Source organism: Saccopteryx leptura, chromosome 1, assembly GCF_036850995.1.
Source record: "Saccopteryx leptura isolate mSacLep1 chromosome 1, mSacLep1_pri_phased_curated, whole genome shotgun sequence".
Lineage (NCBI taxonomy): Eukaryota > Metazoa > Chordata > Mammalia > Chiroptera > Emballonuridae > Saccopteryx > Saccopteryx leptura.
Genome location: NC_089503.1, coordinates 233,833,556 through 233,852,026, shown reverse-complemented (window position 1 = coordinate 233,852,026; position 18,471 = coordinate 233,833,556). Strand labels below are relative to the sequence as shown.

The 18,471-nt window shown below is 35.0% G+C and overlaps 1 protein-coding gene across 5 annotated transcripts in view; it reads right to left on the bottom strand.

Moving 5' to 3' along the window:
• CLCN3 (chloride voltage-gated channel 3) overlaps positions 1-18,471 on the bottom strand; it is a 90,965-nt gene that overhangs the window by 20,102 nt on the left and 52,392 nt on the right. For all 5 annotated transcript variants that reach the window (XM_066387884.1, XM_066387882.1, XM_066387886.1 and 2 more), the window contains 6 exons: positions 16,118-16,275; positions 10,746-10,845; positions 8,789-8,976; positions 7,544-7,666; positions 6,265-6,471; positions 546-626 (listed from right to left, as the gene is read on the bottom strand). In XM_066387884.1, coding sequence (XP_066243981.1) covers positions 546-626; positions 6,265-6,471; positions 7,544-7,666; positions 8,789-8,976; positions 10,746-10,845; positions 16,118-16,275 — 857 coding nt within the window. The remainder of the gene's footprint in view (positions 1-545; positions 627-6,264; positions 6,472-7,543; positions 7,667-8,788; positions 8,977-10,745; positions 10,846-16,117; positions 16,276-18,471) is intronic.

The window sequence follows — 18,471 nt, the reverse complement described above, 5'->3', positions numbered from 1 at the left end:
TGGGCATGCCAAGTGGATCCCGGTCGGGCGCATGTGGGAGTCTGACTGCCTCCCTGTTTCCAGCTTCGGAAAAATTCAAAAAAAAAAAAAAAAAAAACAACAACCCAAAAAAACGAAATAGTCCACTAAAGCGACTAAAATTATGTCCTTAAACATCAATGACTACAACAGAAATAATCACACAAGATAAACTTACAAAGATAATTTAGAAATTGATTAAAATGTTAAAATAAAAAGGCTGTATTTCAGCCAACAGGAATTATTTTAAGTATGTCCTATTAAGTCAAATTTATATTTACTTACTTTAATAAAGCAAGAGATCTAAATTTTAAATAACTAATGTTTATACATACAAAATATTTTAAAAGACTTTTCTCAAGCTAAAGAACATAATATACTCTTTTTTATGTATGAGTGAAAAATTTGACAATGTAAAAACCAAGTCTACATCTATAACATTAGATATAAAACTGCAAAGTGTGCCCAGATATACTATTTGTAATTGTAACTACATATAATTTTAATTGCTGTATTTTTTTACCTACCTCTTCCAAGCTAAAAAGAACTCCTCCTATCGGTGCACCAAAAGCTACAGAAACGCCTGCAGCGGAGGCAGCTGACAGCACCTAAAAACAGGGATGGGGCTTATTGCATGCTTTTGTAATTCAAGTCTCTGCCAATAAAAATTCTTCAAAATGATCCTTCTGATTTCTGATTTTAACTCACATATCTCCTTCCTCCTCAAGCTAAGGCAAATATTTCCTCTAAAAAGATTTTTTTTCTCTCCTGCTTTAACTAAAAGGTCATTCATATATTCAATATTAAAAAAAAAAAAAAAAAAAAAAAAAAACTTGTGCAAGATATACTAATGTAAATGAGATGTGAAAAAGAGGCAATAAATACAGCCAACTTCCAAGATGTTTGTTTGTGAAGACCAGTGGAGAAATCCGGGACTCGTTTGAGGGGAGAGCTGTTTATTCACTTTTAAATAGGGTATGATTTCTTCAGATTTTCAGAGCTAACTGCACCGTCATTAATAATTACTCTATTCCAAATCCTAGTAAAATATCCAGGAACTGACAACCTCTTGAGTTTCCCTGTATCTTCACTACCCCAAGTCCTCTGAAAGCACTGCCACCACCAACATGGAGAGCCTCATTCTGAAGGCACAAACAGTGGCCACCCCTCTGACACAGGCGTACCAGCCAGAACCCAAATAAGAGAACAAACTCCCTTGTGGACCTTCTCTCCAATTTCCTGGTCGGTCACTTGGACACCGCCCAGTTCCTACCAGTGTGAAGCCAACTACACATACAAATGCACTGGGCATTATTTTGTAATTATTTTTCTAAGGGTCTTTATTTTTTTTTCACTACTTCAGTAAATATTTGAGGCTACCAAAGCATTTCCTCAAGTGGTCAATTTTTATGTTTCTGAAAAAGAAATTAGAAATCACCAAAATAAAGTTGTAAATAATTAAAGATGTAAACAACAAAGGCTGCTGTTTGATAAATTAGAAATAAATACAGTATTTGTTGGCCCTGGTTGGTTGGCTCAGCAGTAGAGCATCGGCACGGCATGTGAAGTCCTGGGTTCAATTCCCGACCAGGGCACACAGGAGAAACATCCATCTGCTTCTCCACCCTTCCCTTTCTATCTCTCTCTTCCCCTCCCGCAGCCAAGGCTCCATTGGAGCAAGTTGGCACTGGCCACTGAGGTTGGCTCCATGGCCTCCGCCTCAGGCGCTAAAATGGCTTGGATTGCAGAGGAGCAACGCCCCAGAGAGGCCGAGCATCGCCCCTGGTGGGCATGCCGGGTGGATCCCAGATGGGCGCCTGCGGCAGTCTGTCTGTTGCCTCCTCGCCCCCACTTCTCACTTTAGAAAAATACAAAAATAAATAATTTTAAAAAATAAATATTTGTTTTTGTTTTAGCATGCATGTGACAGAGAGAAAGGGACAGGCAGGAAGGGAGAGAGATGAGAAGTATCAACTCATAGTTGCGAGACCTTAGTATTTCATTAATTGCTTTCTCATATGTGCCTTGACTGGGGGTTCTATGAACCAATGATGCCTGTCCAAAGCCAGAGACCTCAGGCTTCAAACCTTTGTGCTCAAGCCAGCGACCATGGGGTCATGTCTATGATCCCATGCTCAAGCCAGTGACCCCTTGCTCAAGCTGGTGAGCCTGTGCTCAGGCCGGTGACCTTGGGTTTGAAACCTAGGTCCTCAGCGTACCAGCCCAGTGCTCTATCCACTACACTACACCAGGTCAAACAACAAATATTTGTTTTAATTAAATTGTATCTGGCTTTAAGAATGCAGACTTTGCTTATATGGGGGAGGACTGAGAGAAAATTTAACTTACTTTATGTTTTCTTTCCCCCACTAATGGAACTGTAAACAACATATTTATCTGACTTCTCTAATTCTATATTTATTAAAATATAATTTTACAATCATGCTAACATCCATGTCCCTATAACTCATATAGGTTTTAATTTCTTTAGTAGGTATCTAAGAATCTTTTAATTTAAAAATGTCAAGGAAAATGAACAAAATATAAGGCATTAATGATTTATTGTACTAACAAGTAAACTCTAGACCAGTGGTAGTCAACCTGGTCCCTACCACCCACTAGTGAGCGTTCCAGCTTTCATGGTGGGCGGTAGCGGAGCAACCAAAGTATAAATAAAAAGATAGATTTAACTATAGTAAGTTGTTTTATAAAGATTTATTCTGCCAAACTTAGCGAAAATCTAACATAAAGTACCTGGTAAGTAATTATTATTATATGCTTTAACTTGCTATAACTCTGCTTTATAAATTTTATAAAGTTACTTCCCTACTTTATAAATCACCATTACTGTGGAACCAGTGGGTGGTTAGAAAATTTTACTACTAACAGAGATACAAAAGTGGGAGGTAGGTATAAAAAAGTTGGCTACCCCTGCTCTAGACATTTTTATAAAAGCTGACAGAATAAAATTAATATCACAAACATTACTAACCATCAATGTATTACATTAAAATTTAGGTGAATTTAATTTCTATAATATTTTCTAATAAATTATACTTTCACTTATAATGAATAAAAATTAAAATCTTACCCCCAAATGTCAAGGCACAATAGCAAGTAAAGAAACTGAACTATATTGCCTGATCAGGCAATGGCGCCATGGATAGAGCGTCGGCCAGCTTGAGCACAGGGTCGCTGGCTTGAGCATGGGATCATAAACATGACCCCATGGTCACTGGCTTGAGCTCATAGGTCAGCGTGAAGCCCAAAGTTGCTGGCTTGAGCAAGGGATCACTCGCTCTACTATAGCCCCTCCTACCCCAGACAAGGCACATATGAAAAAGCAATCAATGAACAATTAGGGAGCTGCAACAAAGGATTGATGCTTCTCATATCTCTCCCTTCCTGTCTGTCTGTCCCTATCTGTCCCTCTCTCTGTCTCTGGCTCTTTCAAACACACACATACACATCAAAAAAAAAAAAAAAAAGAAAAGAAAGAGACTGAACAACTGGGAGAAAAATGCTCCAGTTCCACTTAGCCACTAACTTGCCATGCTCTAGTCCGGTTTAGGTTTTGTTTTGAATACACAAAAACACATGCCCACACAGTCATAGTAGGAGTAGAATAGTAAGAGTACAGACTTCAGAGTGGGAGAAAAGTAAATTTTAATCCACACTCTGACACTGTGCTATGTAATCTTGGGCAAGTTAACCAAGATTTAATTTAGTTTCTATATATAAGGTCTACCGGAAAGTTCTGTCCGTTTCTATCACAAGTTTCGACACGTAAGCACATGTTTATTTGGAGCATGTGTGCCTATTTTTATCACTTAATGCATACATACTGACGTAGCAAATTAACTAAAACAAAGTTAATTCACGTTAGTCTTATGTGTGAAGCGATAGTGTACCCATAGCTACTGATAAAGTTCATTTACGCCACTGTAATTTTTACGAATTTCAACAAGGAAGAAATGCTACAGAAGCATGTCTGTCGCATCCACCATATTCCCCAGACTTAGCACCCTCCGACTATCACTTGTTTTTGTCCTTACAAAATTTTTTGAAGGGCAAAAAATTCAAAAATGAAGAAGATATCAAACAAGCACTGGTTCAATTTTTTGCATCAAAAGATAAAACATTTTTCAAAAATGGGATATACAAATTGCCCTCATGCTGGCAAGAAATCATTAATAATAATGGCAATTATATTATTTAATCAAGTTTATTGACAGTAAGAAAAATTTCTATTTTGTTTTATTCCAAAAACGGACAGAACTTTCTGGTAGATCTTATATAAATGAGAATAATAGTGCCAAATTAATCTAATTATTGTGGAATTAAATTTTAAAATGCAAGAATCTGCCACAGAACCAGATACATAGTAGTCAATAATGTTACTTATTTTTATTATATAGCTGCAATTTTCAATTAGTGTGCCGCAGGAATTTTTAAAACGTGCAATACCTGACAATTTAGTCAGAAATACTGTGGCTATCTGGTATGACTAAACCAAAATTATACTTATTTTTTTTTGTCAGATGAGCAAAAATTATATTTTTAGGGTGCCACAGAAATTGAGGAGTTAGTTTATATGCACTATGAGATGAAAAAGTTTGAAAACTGCTGTTACATATGGTAACATTGAAATCACAATTATCTAGAGATGGAACAAGGATGCTCCGAAACGTTCCGTTTTTAGACTACTGCAATATAAGGACGACGTTTTAGAGCTAGCATTAAAATGAATTTGGATTATTTTAACTGACAAATTAAATAGTTTAATAAGTTTTCAATATTTAGTAACATAAAAAATTGTACCTTAAAAACACAAAAAAAACTGCCCTGGCTGGATAGCTCCATTGATTAAAGCATTGGTCAAAACACAGAGGTTTCTGGTTCGATCCCCTGTCAGGGCACATACAGGAACAGATTGATGTTCCTGTCTCTCTCTCTCTCTCCCCCCCTTTCTCTCGGGCTAAAATCAATAAATAAAACAAACAAACAAAAAAAAACACACAAAAAACTCTGTACTATCTAAGGCTGCAGGTTAGACTGGGAAAACAGGGAAGAACTGGACCTCCAAAGTCTAGAGCTAACACAGAAATTCTCAGGAGCCCGTTTTCCTCCTAGAAAATATCCAGAGCAATCTAGAAACATCAGAGAAACTCTATAATATATAAAGTTTAAAGATATCCTAGCAGTGGTCAGCAAACTCATTAGTCAACAGAGCCAAATATCAACAGTACAACGATTGAAATTTCTTTTGAGAGTCAACTTTTTTAAACTTAAGCTATATAGGCAGGTACATTCCTTACTGGGGTAGCGCCCAGATGTGGTATTTTGTGGAAGAGCCACACTCAAGGAGCCAAAGAGCCTCATGTGGCTCGTGAGCCGCGGTTTGCCGACCAGGGACCTAGGGGATCTCAGGCTGGCCTAAAAATACAGTAAAAGAAACTTCCCTAAACAGCTGAATAAAGAAGAATCCTATATCCCCTTTAATGGAAACCTCAGATTTAAACCTCAGGCGGTCCTAGAGGCCCTCAAAACTTCCCCATGGTGCCAGGAAGGTCTCTGCAGATGACACAACTCCCACTGGCATTAGACACTTTTCCAGAGGAAAACACAGCTGTTCAGATTTCCCTGCCCTGGACGGGTTGATCAATGGATAAAGTATCATCCCAGGGTCTCAAAATCACAGGTTTGATCCCCGGTCAGGACATATATAAAAAGCAACCAATGAGTGCACAACTAAATGGAACTAAGTGGAAAACGAGTTATGCTTCTCTCTCTCTCTACACCTCCCCACCCCCAACCCCTTGCTTTCTCTCTCTCAAATCAATGGGGGAAAAAAAATTCCCAACCCTGGACAAATAATGATGGTGAGAAATAAGTGTAAAAATAATATTATATTTCAGAAACACTTCAGGAGGGGAGGTGTAAAGCAAAGCAAAAACAATGGAAAGACCTTTGTGAAATTCAACTAAAACTAGATAGTCTATATAAAAGGTCTCTAAAATATACAATAAACTGAGCAGCACTAGAGATGAATACTAGAAAGACATTAGCAATTATTCATGCCCACAAAAAAAGAAGCAAACAATATTCACTTTAAATTTTTCATCTGAATACAAAATTTATCCAAAAAGTAGAGTAAAATGTGATCTTTACACCAGAAAGCTCTTCACTGAATTAAGTCTATATGACAGGTATTTATTTATATGTCAAACTACAAAAGACACTTACCTCCCTTTTCTTAGCTTCATTTGTGCTATACTTGGGGAAGAGGTAGGAAAAGATATTTCCACAGCAGCAGGCAACATGTACCAGGGGCCCTTCTTTTCCTAAACTCAAACCTGATGCCACAGCCAGTACCAATGTGATGGTTTTAATCATTAGAGTCCATTTTCCCAAGTAACCTCTGATGATGAATCCACTCAAAATAGTTTTTATCTACAAAAGAAAGATTAAGGCAGCTTAATTTCCTTTAGAAAACAAAAACATGAGAACTTAATAACTTAAGGTAGTCTCTAACTTGACTCAGAAAACCACCCTGCAAATTTTGGTGGACTATGAATAATTCACAATTGATCTTTCAAATCTTTAACTAATATGCTACATCTAATAAATTTATATCATGTTATAACATTCTTCCCAAGCAAAGATAGAAGGCAACCCTCTCTCATAAATAAAACTAAAATCTCAGACTCCATTAAAGGGAATACAGACTTTAATAAAAGTATTATAATTACATGACCAGAAAAGAGCAAATTTGAATATTTGTTACAGAAATAGAATATAGTTAGATACATTTTGGACATTCTGTGTCAGAAATAAAGATATGCCTTCTCAGGCATGTAATTATGTGTAATATTTACCTACATGTCAAGAAGTATGAGTGACAACTGCTTAAATACTGCATGATATTGCTCCTTATTGAAGATCTTAATAGACTTTAAAAATCACAACAATTTAGGTTTTCTAAAAAGAAATGCACTAGAAAAAGTGGGTAAATTATTTAAAACAAAAATAGAAGGGGGAAAGAAATGAGTTAATATCATGTTCAATCCTAAGTATAATCTCCTTTACTGCTAATAAATAATAAAACCCAAAAGTTTGTGTGATTAACTCACCGTGATCAAATATTTATTTTAAAGTATAAAATGGTTATAAATATTATCTGCCAAATTCAAGAATTAACTTATCTAATTAAAATATAGTTATATAAAGAGAATAAATATATTTAAGTCAAGTTCATAATTGTAAAACATCAACTAATCCGTCAAATAACTAGGTCATAAGATATTTTTTCAGGTTCTTGGGGTTTAAATAAGTCTTCTGATATTTGTCTGGACATGTGATTAATTAGTGGTGTGAAAAAAAATCAACTTCCACAGTAAATAATTCTTTTTCATATAACAAATCAATTTCCCAGAAAAATAACTGCTTTTTCTCTAGGGACAAAAAAGATAAACATCATAACAATGACTAAATGTTTAATGATACTAAATAATTCATGGCTTACCTCTGGAATTCCAGAGCCACAGGCATATGGAGCAAATACCTTTACCAGGGAAACAGCAAGAAAGGCAAAACTCAAGGCCCAGAAGATGTACATTATGTAGTTCATGATGTAAGAACCAGGACCCTAAAAAGCAAATACTTCATTAGTATGAATTTAATTTATAAGTGCACCTCTCTCTAATGTAAGCACTTGCCTCATAAGAAATTTGGGTAAAACTTGTAAAGGCTCCTGGTTTACATCCACAATAATAAAAGCTTTACAAGAACAAAACATTTAAGTAGAATCCAAAAACGTATTTGTATATAATCCAAGGAGCCTTAATCTATTTCATGTTTTTCCTAACTTCTTCCTGATCCCTAGTCTTATTGTCCAGAATCTCAGCTATACTTCAATCTCTAAAATTCAGCTATCACAAAAATTTAAAAACATATACATATATGATAACGTAACTAAAATATCATGTAATAGTCTAACTCTTAACACTTTGAGTAGTATGAACGTTCATGTACGTCCTCGTGCCTCCTGACCATGCAGAGTACGATTATACATGTATGTCTTTAAAACTGTGTAAGGCAACATTAAAAAAAGGCAAATGTATGTTCTTCTTGTTTGCATAAATTGGTTATCAAACAAACATGATTTTAAGTTAATAAAATTGGAACTGGAATTAATTTCATTTTTTGAAAAAATATTCACTCCTGGGGGTCAGCAAGCATGAAAAAAACTCACTACTCAGAGGGTTAAAAGGTTCATTATAAAGCATCAAAAGTAAAATAATCATTTCAATACTATAATGCCATAAAGAAAAAATCCATGGATTTCTCCCATATATATATCTCTAATTAAAATGTTTATTTTACTAAAATTTTTTGAGAATTCATACTTCCCAAATAATCGTGATGTAGAATGTTAAACAGTGTTAATAACCTGACTTTATAATAACTTTGTGTGGTTACACAAATCCTGTTGTACTTTTCTACACTACGAAATACATTTCACACCACAGCCCAGAAGACTCGTATATGACTGTGTAATTAACACAAGAGTTTCTTGAACCAATACTTACATTTTACTTGCTGCAAAGTACTCTGATATTTTTCATTCTATTCTATTACATTTCTTTCTTATTTTCCTTTAATGCAGGTTGAAATCATCCAATAAGTGATTAATTCTATAATTAAATGATTTGGAGATTCATTTCACTACACCAATTATTAATTCATCTTGAGACAAAGCAAGACTTACCTCTGCTTGGCCTATGATTAATTCTGCCCATGTTTTCCACTGTGGACATTTATCCCTCTCCTCAAACGTTGTTTCACTAGATCCCCAACAGCACTGTTCATGGTTGTACCACAGTGCGTTAAGGCAAATGCCCTCCTTCAGGTCCGTCATCCAGTCGGCAGCAATGTCTATCAATCCTGCCAAGGCCCCTATAAAAACAGGTTGGAGGTGTTAAAAACTTAAGTTCATTTTGAGGGAGTTAAGAACTATCAAGTTAAAAGGGCCAAGGAAAAAGAGACTCTACAAACAGAGGTCACATAGGGAATATCATGTGATTTTTAAGGTGATCAAATCTTAGTTATCAATAACTTTATATCCCTTTTTAAAAACTATAAATACTTAGTCTTTAAAACTGTTAATCTTTGAAATTAAACTAGTTACATCACTCAAATTAATTGTGACTTTTCAAAAAGGTGTTTAAAACATCTTCAAAAGATATCTTAGCAAAAGGTTCACAAATCTGGTTACTGAAATCAGAGCTTTTATTAGTATGTTTTAATCTAAAACTTAATAGATTTAAAGATAATCTCAATCTCATTAAAATTAATGTCCATGAGAAGTAATTAGTAAAACTCCTAGCATTAATGAATTACTGTGATTTTCATTTTCTTTTCTTAAATAACAAAAGATCAAATATATCAAGATCATTTACTGACAGAATACAAAAAAATACACAAATGTATGCTCAAAATCTAGGTCCATCTCATCATATAAAAATATCAATGAGGGCCCTGGCTAGTTGGCTCAGTGGTAGAGCATTGGCCCAGCATGTGGAAGTCCCGGGCTCAATTCCTGGCCAGGGCACACAGGAGAAGCACCCATCTGCTTCTCCACCCCTCCCCTCTTGCTTCTCTCTCTCTGTTCTGCACCACTCCTGCAGCCATGGCTCCATTTAGAGTTGGTCCCGGGTGCTGAGGATGGCCTCATGCCCACACCTCAGGTGCTAAAAAATGGCTCTGGTTGCAATGGAGCAAGGGCCCCAGGTGGGCAAAGCATCACTCCCTGGTGGGATTGCTGGGTGGATACCAGTTGGGGCACATGCGGGAGTCTGTCCCTGCCTCTTCTCCTCCCACTAAAATAAAATTTAAAAATATGTATATGTGTGTGTGTGTATATATATTGTATATATATTATACATATAATATATATATATATATAAATGAGTTATGTACACAATGGCCACAAAATTTCTGTACATGTCAATTAGAGATATCAGTACTTCCCCCCATTCTCCACACAAACTTTAATTTTCTTTTGAACATAATCTTCAAGATGGAAGCTCAAAGTCATTAAAACAATCTTGAGTGTTTGCTTTCAGTTCTTCAATACAGTACTATTCTTAAAATCTCACACTTAGGGATTTTGTGGTTACTCTAACTAACATGGTGGTTGAAAGTGTAGGCTCGAGTTAAATTGCCTGAATTAAAATCTCTGCTTGGCCACTTACCAGCTGTATGACCTTAGTCAAGTTAATTAACGTCTCTACGCTGCAGTCCCCTCATCTGTAAAAAGGTGATAATAATAACACATATCCCATAGGATTGCCATGAGGTGTACAAACATGTAAAGCTTGTAGAGCAGTCCATGACACATAGGAAGTACTCAATAAATATTACCTATTTATTAGGAAGTTAACATTAAATGATACTTTATTCATCATCTGGGTCCAAACCAGTTCTTTACAAATACAGAAACTGAGCCCAGAAAGATTTAAAAAAAAATTGGATAAAGCCAAGAGTAGACTCAGAAACCTCCTGCTATTCAGTCTTATATTTAAAAAGAGTTTTTGAAGGAAAAAAAACAAAAATAACAAAATGCTTATAAAAATCCAACAGTACCTAGAAAAAATTATGGAAAGGAGAGTGAACTATGTATTGTCCTGTTAACCAGAAAGGATTGCATTAAATCTTTTTTTTACCTGATGCCAATCCCGTTAGTGTTACTACTAGCCATCCTGACCACGCATCATACAAACTTTTTGTCATTTCCCATGCTGATTCTTTCTTTTTGCTGTTGATCTGAAATTAGAAATGTTTATGCTTCATTTTTCAAACTATGAGTTGAAGCCACAATTCTAGAATCTAACATTTTCTCAATTATTAAACATAGGACAGTACTTTCTAAAATAAATAATGGAAAAGGTAAAATAAAGGTATTTGATATACTTGTAAACCAGATGACACACTTTTACCCAGAGATCTATATTTTAACAAGAACCTTGGTTAAAAGGTTTAACAAGAATTTGAGAGCAAGTGGTCCACAAACCACATCAAGTCTGACCCAGACTGGTCTAAATGGTATCAAATTTAGCTGGTATATGTCTTTTATGTAAACAGAAATATGACATTATATCTTAAAATACCTGTCATTCCCTAATCTTTCTTTGCTCCTAGCAGTTATGTGGATTATTATATTCTTTAAAAGGTCAGTAACAGTACCACGCTCATAAATGCAGTATAGAATAGTCATGAATAAAGGGGCTATAAAATAAATTTATAAGTCTGTAAACATGCAGGTATGAATAGCTCCAATTCCACTGGTAGGGCCCAGAGGCTCTCTTGTATCACTGTGTAAGGCAGAAATGTTCTCTACTGAATACAGTAGAGAAGATGAAATCAATAGGATATTAACAGATTTGATTTCCAGATCTCACTCTATTAGGACACAAGAAGCCAAGTCTTTCTCTCTTATTAAGAATGATCTTAATAACATTATACAGAGTGAAATAAGTAAATCAGAAAAAAAACAAGAACTGCCTGATTCCATACACTGGTGGGACATAAAAACGAGACTAAGAGACATGGACAAGAATGTGGGGGTTAGGGGGGGTAAGGAGGGAGAGGGGGAGGGGTGGGGGAGGGGGAAAAAGAAAACTAGATAGAAGGTGACGGAGGACAATCTGACTTTGGGTGATGGATATGCAACATAACTGAATGACAAGATAACCTGGAAATTGTTTTCTTTGAATATATGTACCCTGATTTATTGATGTCACCCCATTAAAATTAATAAAAATTTACTTATTAAAAAAAAGCACTTCTAAACCTAAAACCCTAACCTTTTCTGTTTTATTAGGACTGCTGCTTTAACAAGTCATGTTCTAACAACTATATTACTACCAGCATCCAGATAAAGTTAGCTAAGAAAAAGAGGGAAAAAGCAATATTCTCTACCTAGGACTTCAGTGCTCAACTGTTCCATAGGACAGCTACAGCTGGAAGACATGAGCTGGTTTATATCATATACCTGGTCTATTTTAGTAAATTTGAAGTTGGAGAAAACAATTTTACTCTTCCTATACAATATGTCACCAATCACAGATACTTTCTTTAGAATTGAAGGTGGGCCACTGCTTTCAAAAATAATCATTAAATCCATGTTGCCTTTTCTCAAAAATTACTGTAATGTTTAATAAACTATGATATTAAGTATAAACTTGAAAATCATCTCAATGTTCACCAATATAGTACTGATTAAGTAAACTGCAATACATCTATATCATAAAAAATTCTGCAGTCATTAAAAAAGAATAGACGCAATGTGACATGGGAAAAAACAGGCTGGATAAAAGTGTGTGTACTATATGCTACAGTTTACACAAGAAAAATAAGTATATAAACATATATGCTTGTATTTTTTTAAAAGCATAAGCCATAACATTTTAAATGTAAATTATTACTTAGGAAAGGAGAAAATAGGTTGGAAGAGACGGGGGTGAGGGTAGGGGGCTTTGAAACAAAGTTATTAGTATGCATAACCCTGGTGGGATAAACACTAAGGACAAAAAGTATAAAAAAAGAAAACACTAAAACTTTTCAGTAAACATATTGCTGGTGAGAATGTTGGTAATATTCTGACTCTGTTGTACATGTATAGTGAGGCAAACCAAATAATTACACATGTGATGGTGAGATTTTGGCACAGCTGAAAGGAGATACAGATTTAAGAACTAGAGGTTAAAAAAAGGACTGAATTTAAATGAGAAGGCTGCAATAAACTTAGGAAGCTAGCAAGGACCAACTCAGAGGCAGTAAGTATCTCTCTAGTGCCCAGACCACCTATACACCATTCTTCTCCAAAGGAACCAGAACTTCTTGGAGGAAGGGCTTACTCCAGGTTGGTGCAGGGAATGTGTAAGATAAGCTAAAGAGCATCTTGTTTTTCCAGAACACATCAAAGTCTCCTAAGGATGTGTCAAAGGACACATGCACCAACCAAAATAAGCTCCCACTTGTCAAAATGGAATAACATGGACATCAATAATTATAACAATTGTAATGATTAAAGTACATCAAATATGTCTAAATCCATGAGTACATGAACATATAGAAATAAAAATCAAGCAAGCAAGCAAAAACCTCATCGTCAACTTTGGGGATGCTAGAGAACCATATGAATTCAAACTTCCTCCCTTTCCTCTACAATGCAAATAACTTGTATGTGGAAGATTCCCTTTATAGAAATATTCAAGCTCATAAGTAAGAGAGGAATAACAATTAGATTACCACCATTTTGCAAAATACTGAATTAGTACTGTATCAGAAATGATATGGTAATCAAAATAATCTGATGTAGGGAGGGCTTCAAGTATAATAAAATGTTTAGGGAGAAAAAAGAATTAGGTAGGTATATGCTTTGACATAATTTTGTTTTGTTTTTTATTTAATGTTTTAAGAACAACAGTAAGAACATCTACATGTTAAATTTCCAAGCTTAAAAAATTTTTATGTGTGTGTATATATTATGGAATTTTATATATATATATATATATATATGCACAGATGAAAGTATTGCAAACATCTAACTTATCTAGAAAGAGATGATTGATATGATTAACTAGGACACTTAATATTTCATACATTGTTATATTATTTGAAATGTTTTTAAGGACTGTGGACTACTTTTATAATCAGAAAAAAAGGGGTATGGTATGGTTTCCTTTAGTTTCAATTTTCTCTGAAATTTTATGAATGGGGTGTCTTAAGGATAATTTCAATACTACCTCACTTTAAAGCCTTTAAAGCACATTTAAACCCCAACCTGAATATGTTAATGACTCCATAAATGTATATGCTTCTAAGTGCAAATGTATTTACCTAACAATCACATAAGATACAGGATTTATAGTGTGTCTAATTTAGGTACATTGTAAGCCATAAACACCCTGAGGGTCCCTGAGACCTTCTTAAGGTGTCTTTGAGGTGAAAACTATTTTTATAATAATACTAAAAAACATGATGTGCTTTTACATTGTGTTAACATTTTAAAAAATAATGTGAAAGCTGTAACAAAACTGTTGGCTCCTCAGCAAGAATCAGGGCAGTGGCATTTAAATGGACTGGTAGTCATCATATTCTTCACTGCCATGAAACCCAGTAAAAAACAAGGGCCAGTTTCACTTAAGAATGTCTCTGATGAAAGCAGTAAAATTATCATGCCTTCATTATTCAGTCTTTTCAATAGTACGTGTGATAACATAAGTGTTTTGTCTCAGGACAAAGAACCTGTGATCTGAGTTGCAAATAAACTGGACACTTACATAGAACACCATTTTCACTCGAAAGAAAAGACATCAAACTATGGTTTTCGTACTTAGGAATTTGACAAGTATTTTCTGAACCACAAACCAAGCAAGCCCGTCATTTCAAGTAAAATAAATGTGCATTTGTTTCCAATGATAGAATTTGAGCTTTCAAGTAAAAATTAGAATTTTAGAAAACTTGTATCATCACTGTAAAGATGACAGATTTGCACTATTTAAAAGATTTTTCTGAAGAGATGAGTGTTAAACAAATGTGGTCTTTTTATATCATGTAATGGGAAGTGTCAACACAAAAGAACTGCATAAATCAGTGAATCAAAATGATCAATCATTGCATGATGTTAAAAATCATCCTTTCAAAGTTCAAGGTGAACCAATGAGTTTTAATTTAACATTAGACAGAAAGTTCACTGATGCGGTTTCAGATTAGACACAGCAAAGCAACTATCCTTTAAAAAACTACTACTTGTCACTCTGGTGCAGTATCAAAGAATATCCTAAATGATCCAAAAGGTTATTAAAATATGCCTAGCTCTTCTAACTGTGAGGTTGGATTTTCTCCATATACTTGAATTAAAACAACTTATCATAGACTGAATGCAGAAGAAGACTTCAGAAGCCAGCAGTCTTTTATTAAACTAGACAATGATAACATTTATAAAAATGTTAACACAATGTCTATCCCTCACTAAATATTTTTATTTTGGAAAATAAGTTATTTTTCATAAAAATGTGTTTTTATGCTAACACAAAATGGGTTTGTTATTGTTACTTTTAAATGAATTAATATTTTTTAAATTTGTTTTCGTATATAATTATGGTAAATATCAATTAATGTAACCACATACACTAAAGCTCCTTGGGCATCTTCAATAATTGATTACAGTTTAAAAAGGATCAGAGACCAAAAAGTTTGAGAATCACTGGATTAGAACACTGATTTCATGTACTGTCTTATTTTTAGTTACACCCTACTAATGTTTCCAGAAAAGGAATCAGGCTGACTTCCAAATCCTGAATCAAATATTGACTGAATTTCATAAGCTGTACTTTCATAAACAATTTATCATAATTCCAATTTCAGGTTTAAAATCATGTATACATTAATATGAATTTGTTCAGCAGTTACTTTTATTTACAAGTAAATTGCAGACCCCAATGTTACAAAGGACTTTTTGAAACTTGAAATTTTACTGTAAGAGATTCCTTTTTTTTTTGGATTACATTATACCAGTAAGTCATAAACAACAAGAAAGATCTGTTAGTTGTACTTTTTCATAAAAGCCACTTGTTTGACTAGTGGTTCATGACAACAATCAATATTAATTTCAGAAATACCTCAGAATTTAAAAACCAAGATGAGATAAAAGAGCAAAACACCATAAAACTATCTCCCCAGAACGTTTCCTCTCTTTGAATAATAATAAGCACTACAAGTTTCCTTTTCGGCTGCAGCTGCAGTGCTGTCAACGCCAGGAATCAGGCTGACTTCCAAATCCTGACTTGGCTCAATCTTCCCCCAAACTCATGGGCCGGGTTTTCCCTTTCCTTTCTATTTTTTCTTGCTATACAATTGTTTTACTTTCAGCTACCTCAAATCCTGGCAGACAAGATATGGGGTATAAATAAATGAAAAAATAATGCTTAAACGTACTTGAATATATAACATATATTTCAGCAGTCTGAGATCACTGGCAGAAATATATTACTAAATGATCTATTTTTTTTAAATGACTGAAAACACTTACCCGTCTATGCCTTTCTCTGTCTTTACATTTCTCCCGCACCCAGTCGATAGTGTGGAAATCATCATATGTACCAACACCTGGAATTGGTTCATCCAGAAGATCCAGTAAGTGTGTCGAGCTGTTAATGCTGCCTCCATTTGTCACTGTGTAATGAGTTCCTACAGAGCAACAGAGGGACAATGATTTATGTTTTATGAAAAACACCGGTGAACTATGCGACCTTCTAGAAGTTCACCAGTAAGAGTATCACCAGAAATAACGACAATAAAATAGAGAAAATCATCCAAATTAAGAAAAATTATCCAAAATTTGGAAATAAACAGAGTGATTACACATGTTCTTTCAAACTCATACTAGAGTATCAAAAATAAGCCTGTCTCATAGATTGTAGTGCCAGGCATCTAAGTAACTTCGGACAAATCATCTTTAAAAATTAAATATCTTTGCCCTGGCCGGTTGGCTCAGCGGTAGAGCATCGGCCTGGCGTGCGGGGGACCCGGGTTCGATTCCCGGCCAGGGCACATAGGAGAAGCGCCCATTTGCTTCTCCACCCCCGCCCCCCTCCTTCCTCTCTGTCTCTCTCTTCCCCTCCTGCAGCGAGGCTCCATTGAAGCAAAGATGGCCCGGGCGCTGGGGATGGCTCCTTGGCCTCTGCCCCAGGCGCTAGAGTGGCTCTGGTCGCGGCAGAGCGACGCCCTGGAGGGGCAGAGCATCGCCCCCTGGTGGGCAGAGCGTCGCCCCTGGTGGGCGTGCCGGGTGGATCCCGGTCGGGCGCATGCGGGAGTCTGTCTGACTGTCTCTCCCCGTTTCCAGCTTCAGAAAAATACAAAAAAAAAAAAAAAAAAAAAATTAAATATCTTTATGATATATGCTACACTATATAATAAAGACATACAAGTAAAGAAACATTTTAAATTTTTCTAAAGCCCTAAAAACTTAGAAAAGCTGGTACATATTTTCAAATAGCATAAGTGATTACAAATTACGTAGCGGTAATATACATTTTATGCCAAAAATAATCTAGAAGTATGTCATTTTCATGGAAATGTAACTAAGTGATATAGAATATGAAGAGTGGTACTACTCTAATGTTTAAACAAACACTGTAAAGATAAAACACAAGAAACCAGCTTATTTTATTCTATAATCTTTAAGACTTAGTCTGATGGTTTCAAATTACTCATTCGCTTTTATTTACAGATAAACAATCATAAATGTTATGTCACCTCACAAAACTATCACCTGGCAAAGCTGGAAGCTGAACTTTCCCCGATCACTACAAACACTGCCTAGATGAGCAAGAGATTATCACACATTAAAGGGGCGGGGCTGAAGGAGGAGGGAGAGTTGCACACAGAGCCACCATGTAATACTAAAAACTAATTTTATTATGATCAAGATAGAAGCCAGATAAACTACACTGCAGGTTGCACGCTCTCTTTTGTGATCTAAGAGGCAGTACAAGCTAGCATTAATATAGAAAGGGTTAGTATTTTAAACAATATAATCTGAATAGTGTAATAATAAACAAATGTCTATTTACTTCTACCAGCTAAAACAGGGCTCTCTTTTATTTCCCTATTTGATACATTTAAATGTTTGCCTTGGAAAGATGTAAAACTTCTAAAAGAAAAATAAGACATTGATTTCAATGTTTTGGCAGAAGTACTTTAGGAATAAATAATTTACCATTCTTGAACGAGGGTTTAAAGGCCCAATCTCTGCAAAGGCTTATGCTCATTCACATAAAATATAATACTCTAAACCTTATACTTAAGCGTTTCAAGTGCACCAGCTCTTTCTTCCTCATTCTATCTTGACTTTATTCAGTAATTTCCACTTTGTGAAAGCTAACTGAAAGACCTCAAATGTTCTTAGGAGAAAGCAACTGGGGAATATAATAAGATCATGTACACTATCTGGACAACTTTAAGAATCTCTGACTCTGCTTTCCATATAATATTAAAACTGGTAGTTTAAAAATGTTTTTGAGGAGAGTATCAAAACCTCTATGAACTGCTGGTATGATGACAACATTTCTGTAGTACTGACCAAAAATGCATAAACTGAATCATTTTTAAAAAATTTATTTATTAATGAGATGTAGTTAAGTTGCTTCACTCTAGCTGCTCACTGGTTGCTTGTCGAATGTGCCTTGACCAGGGAAATTCTACAAAATAAATGGCCTGAATTCTTCAAAAATGTCAGCCATGAGAGACAAAGTTTGACTGAGGAACTGTTCTAGATTAAAGGAAAATTAGATTATTAGATCCTGGACCAGGAAAAAGAAAAGTTTTTTTATTTCATATTAAAGAATACATTGGACCAACAGGCAAATTTGAAAATAGCCTGTA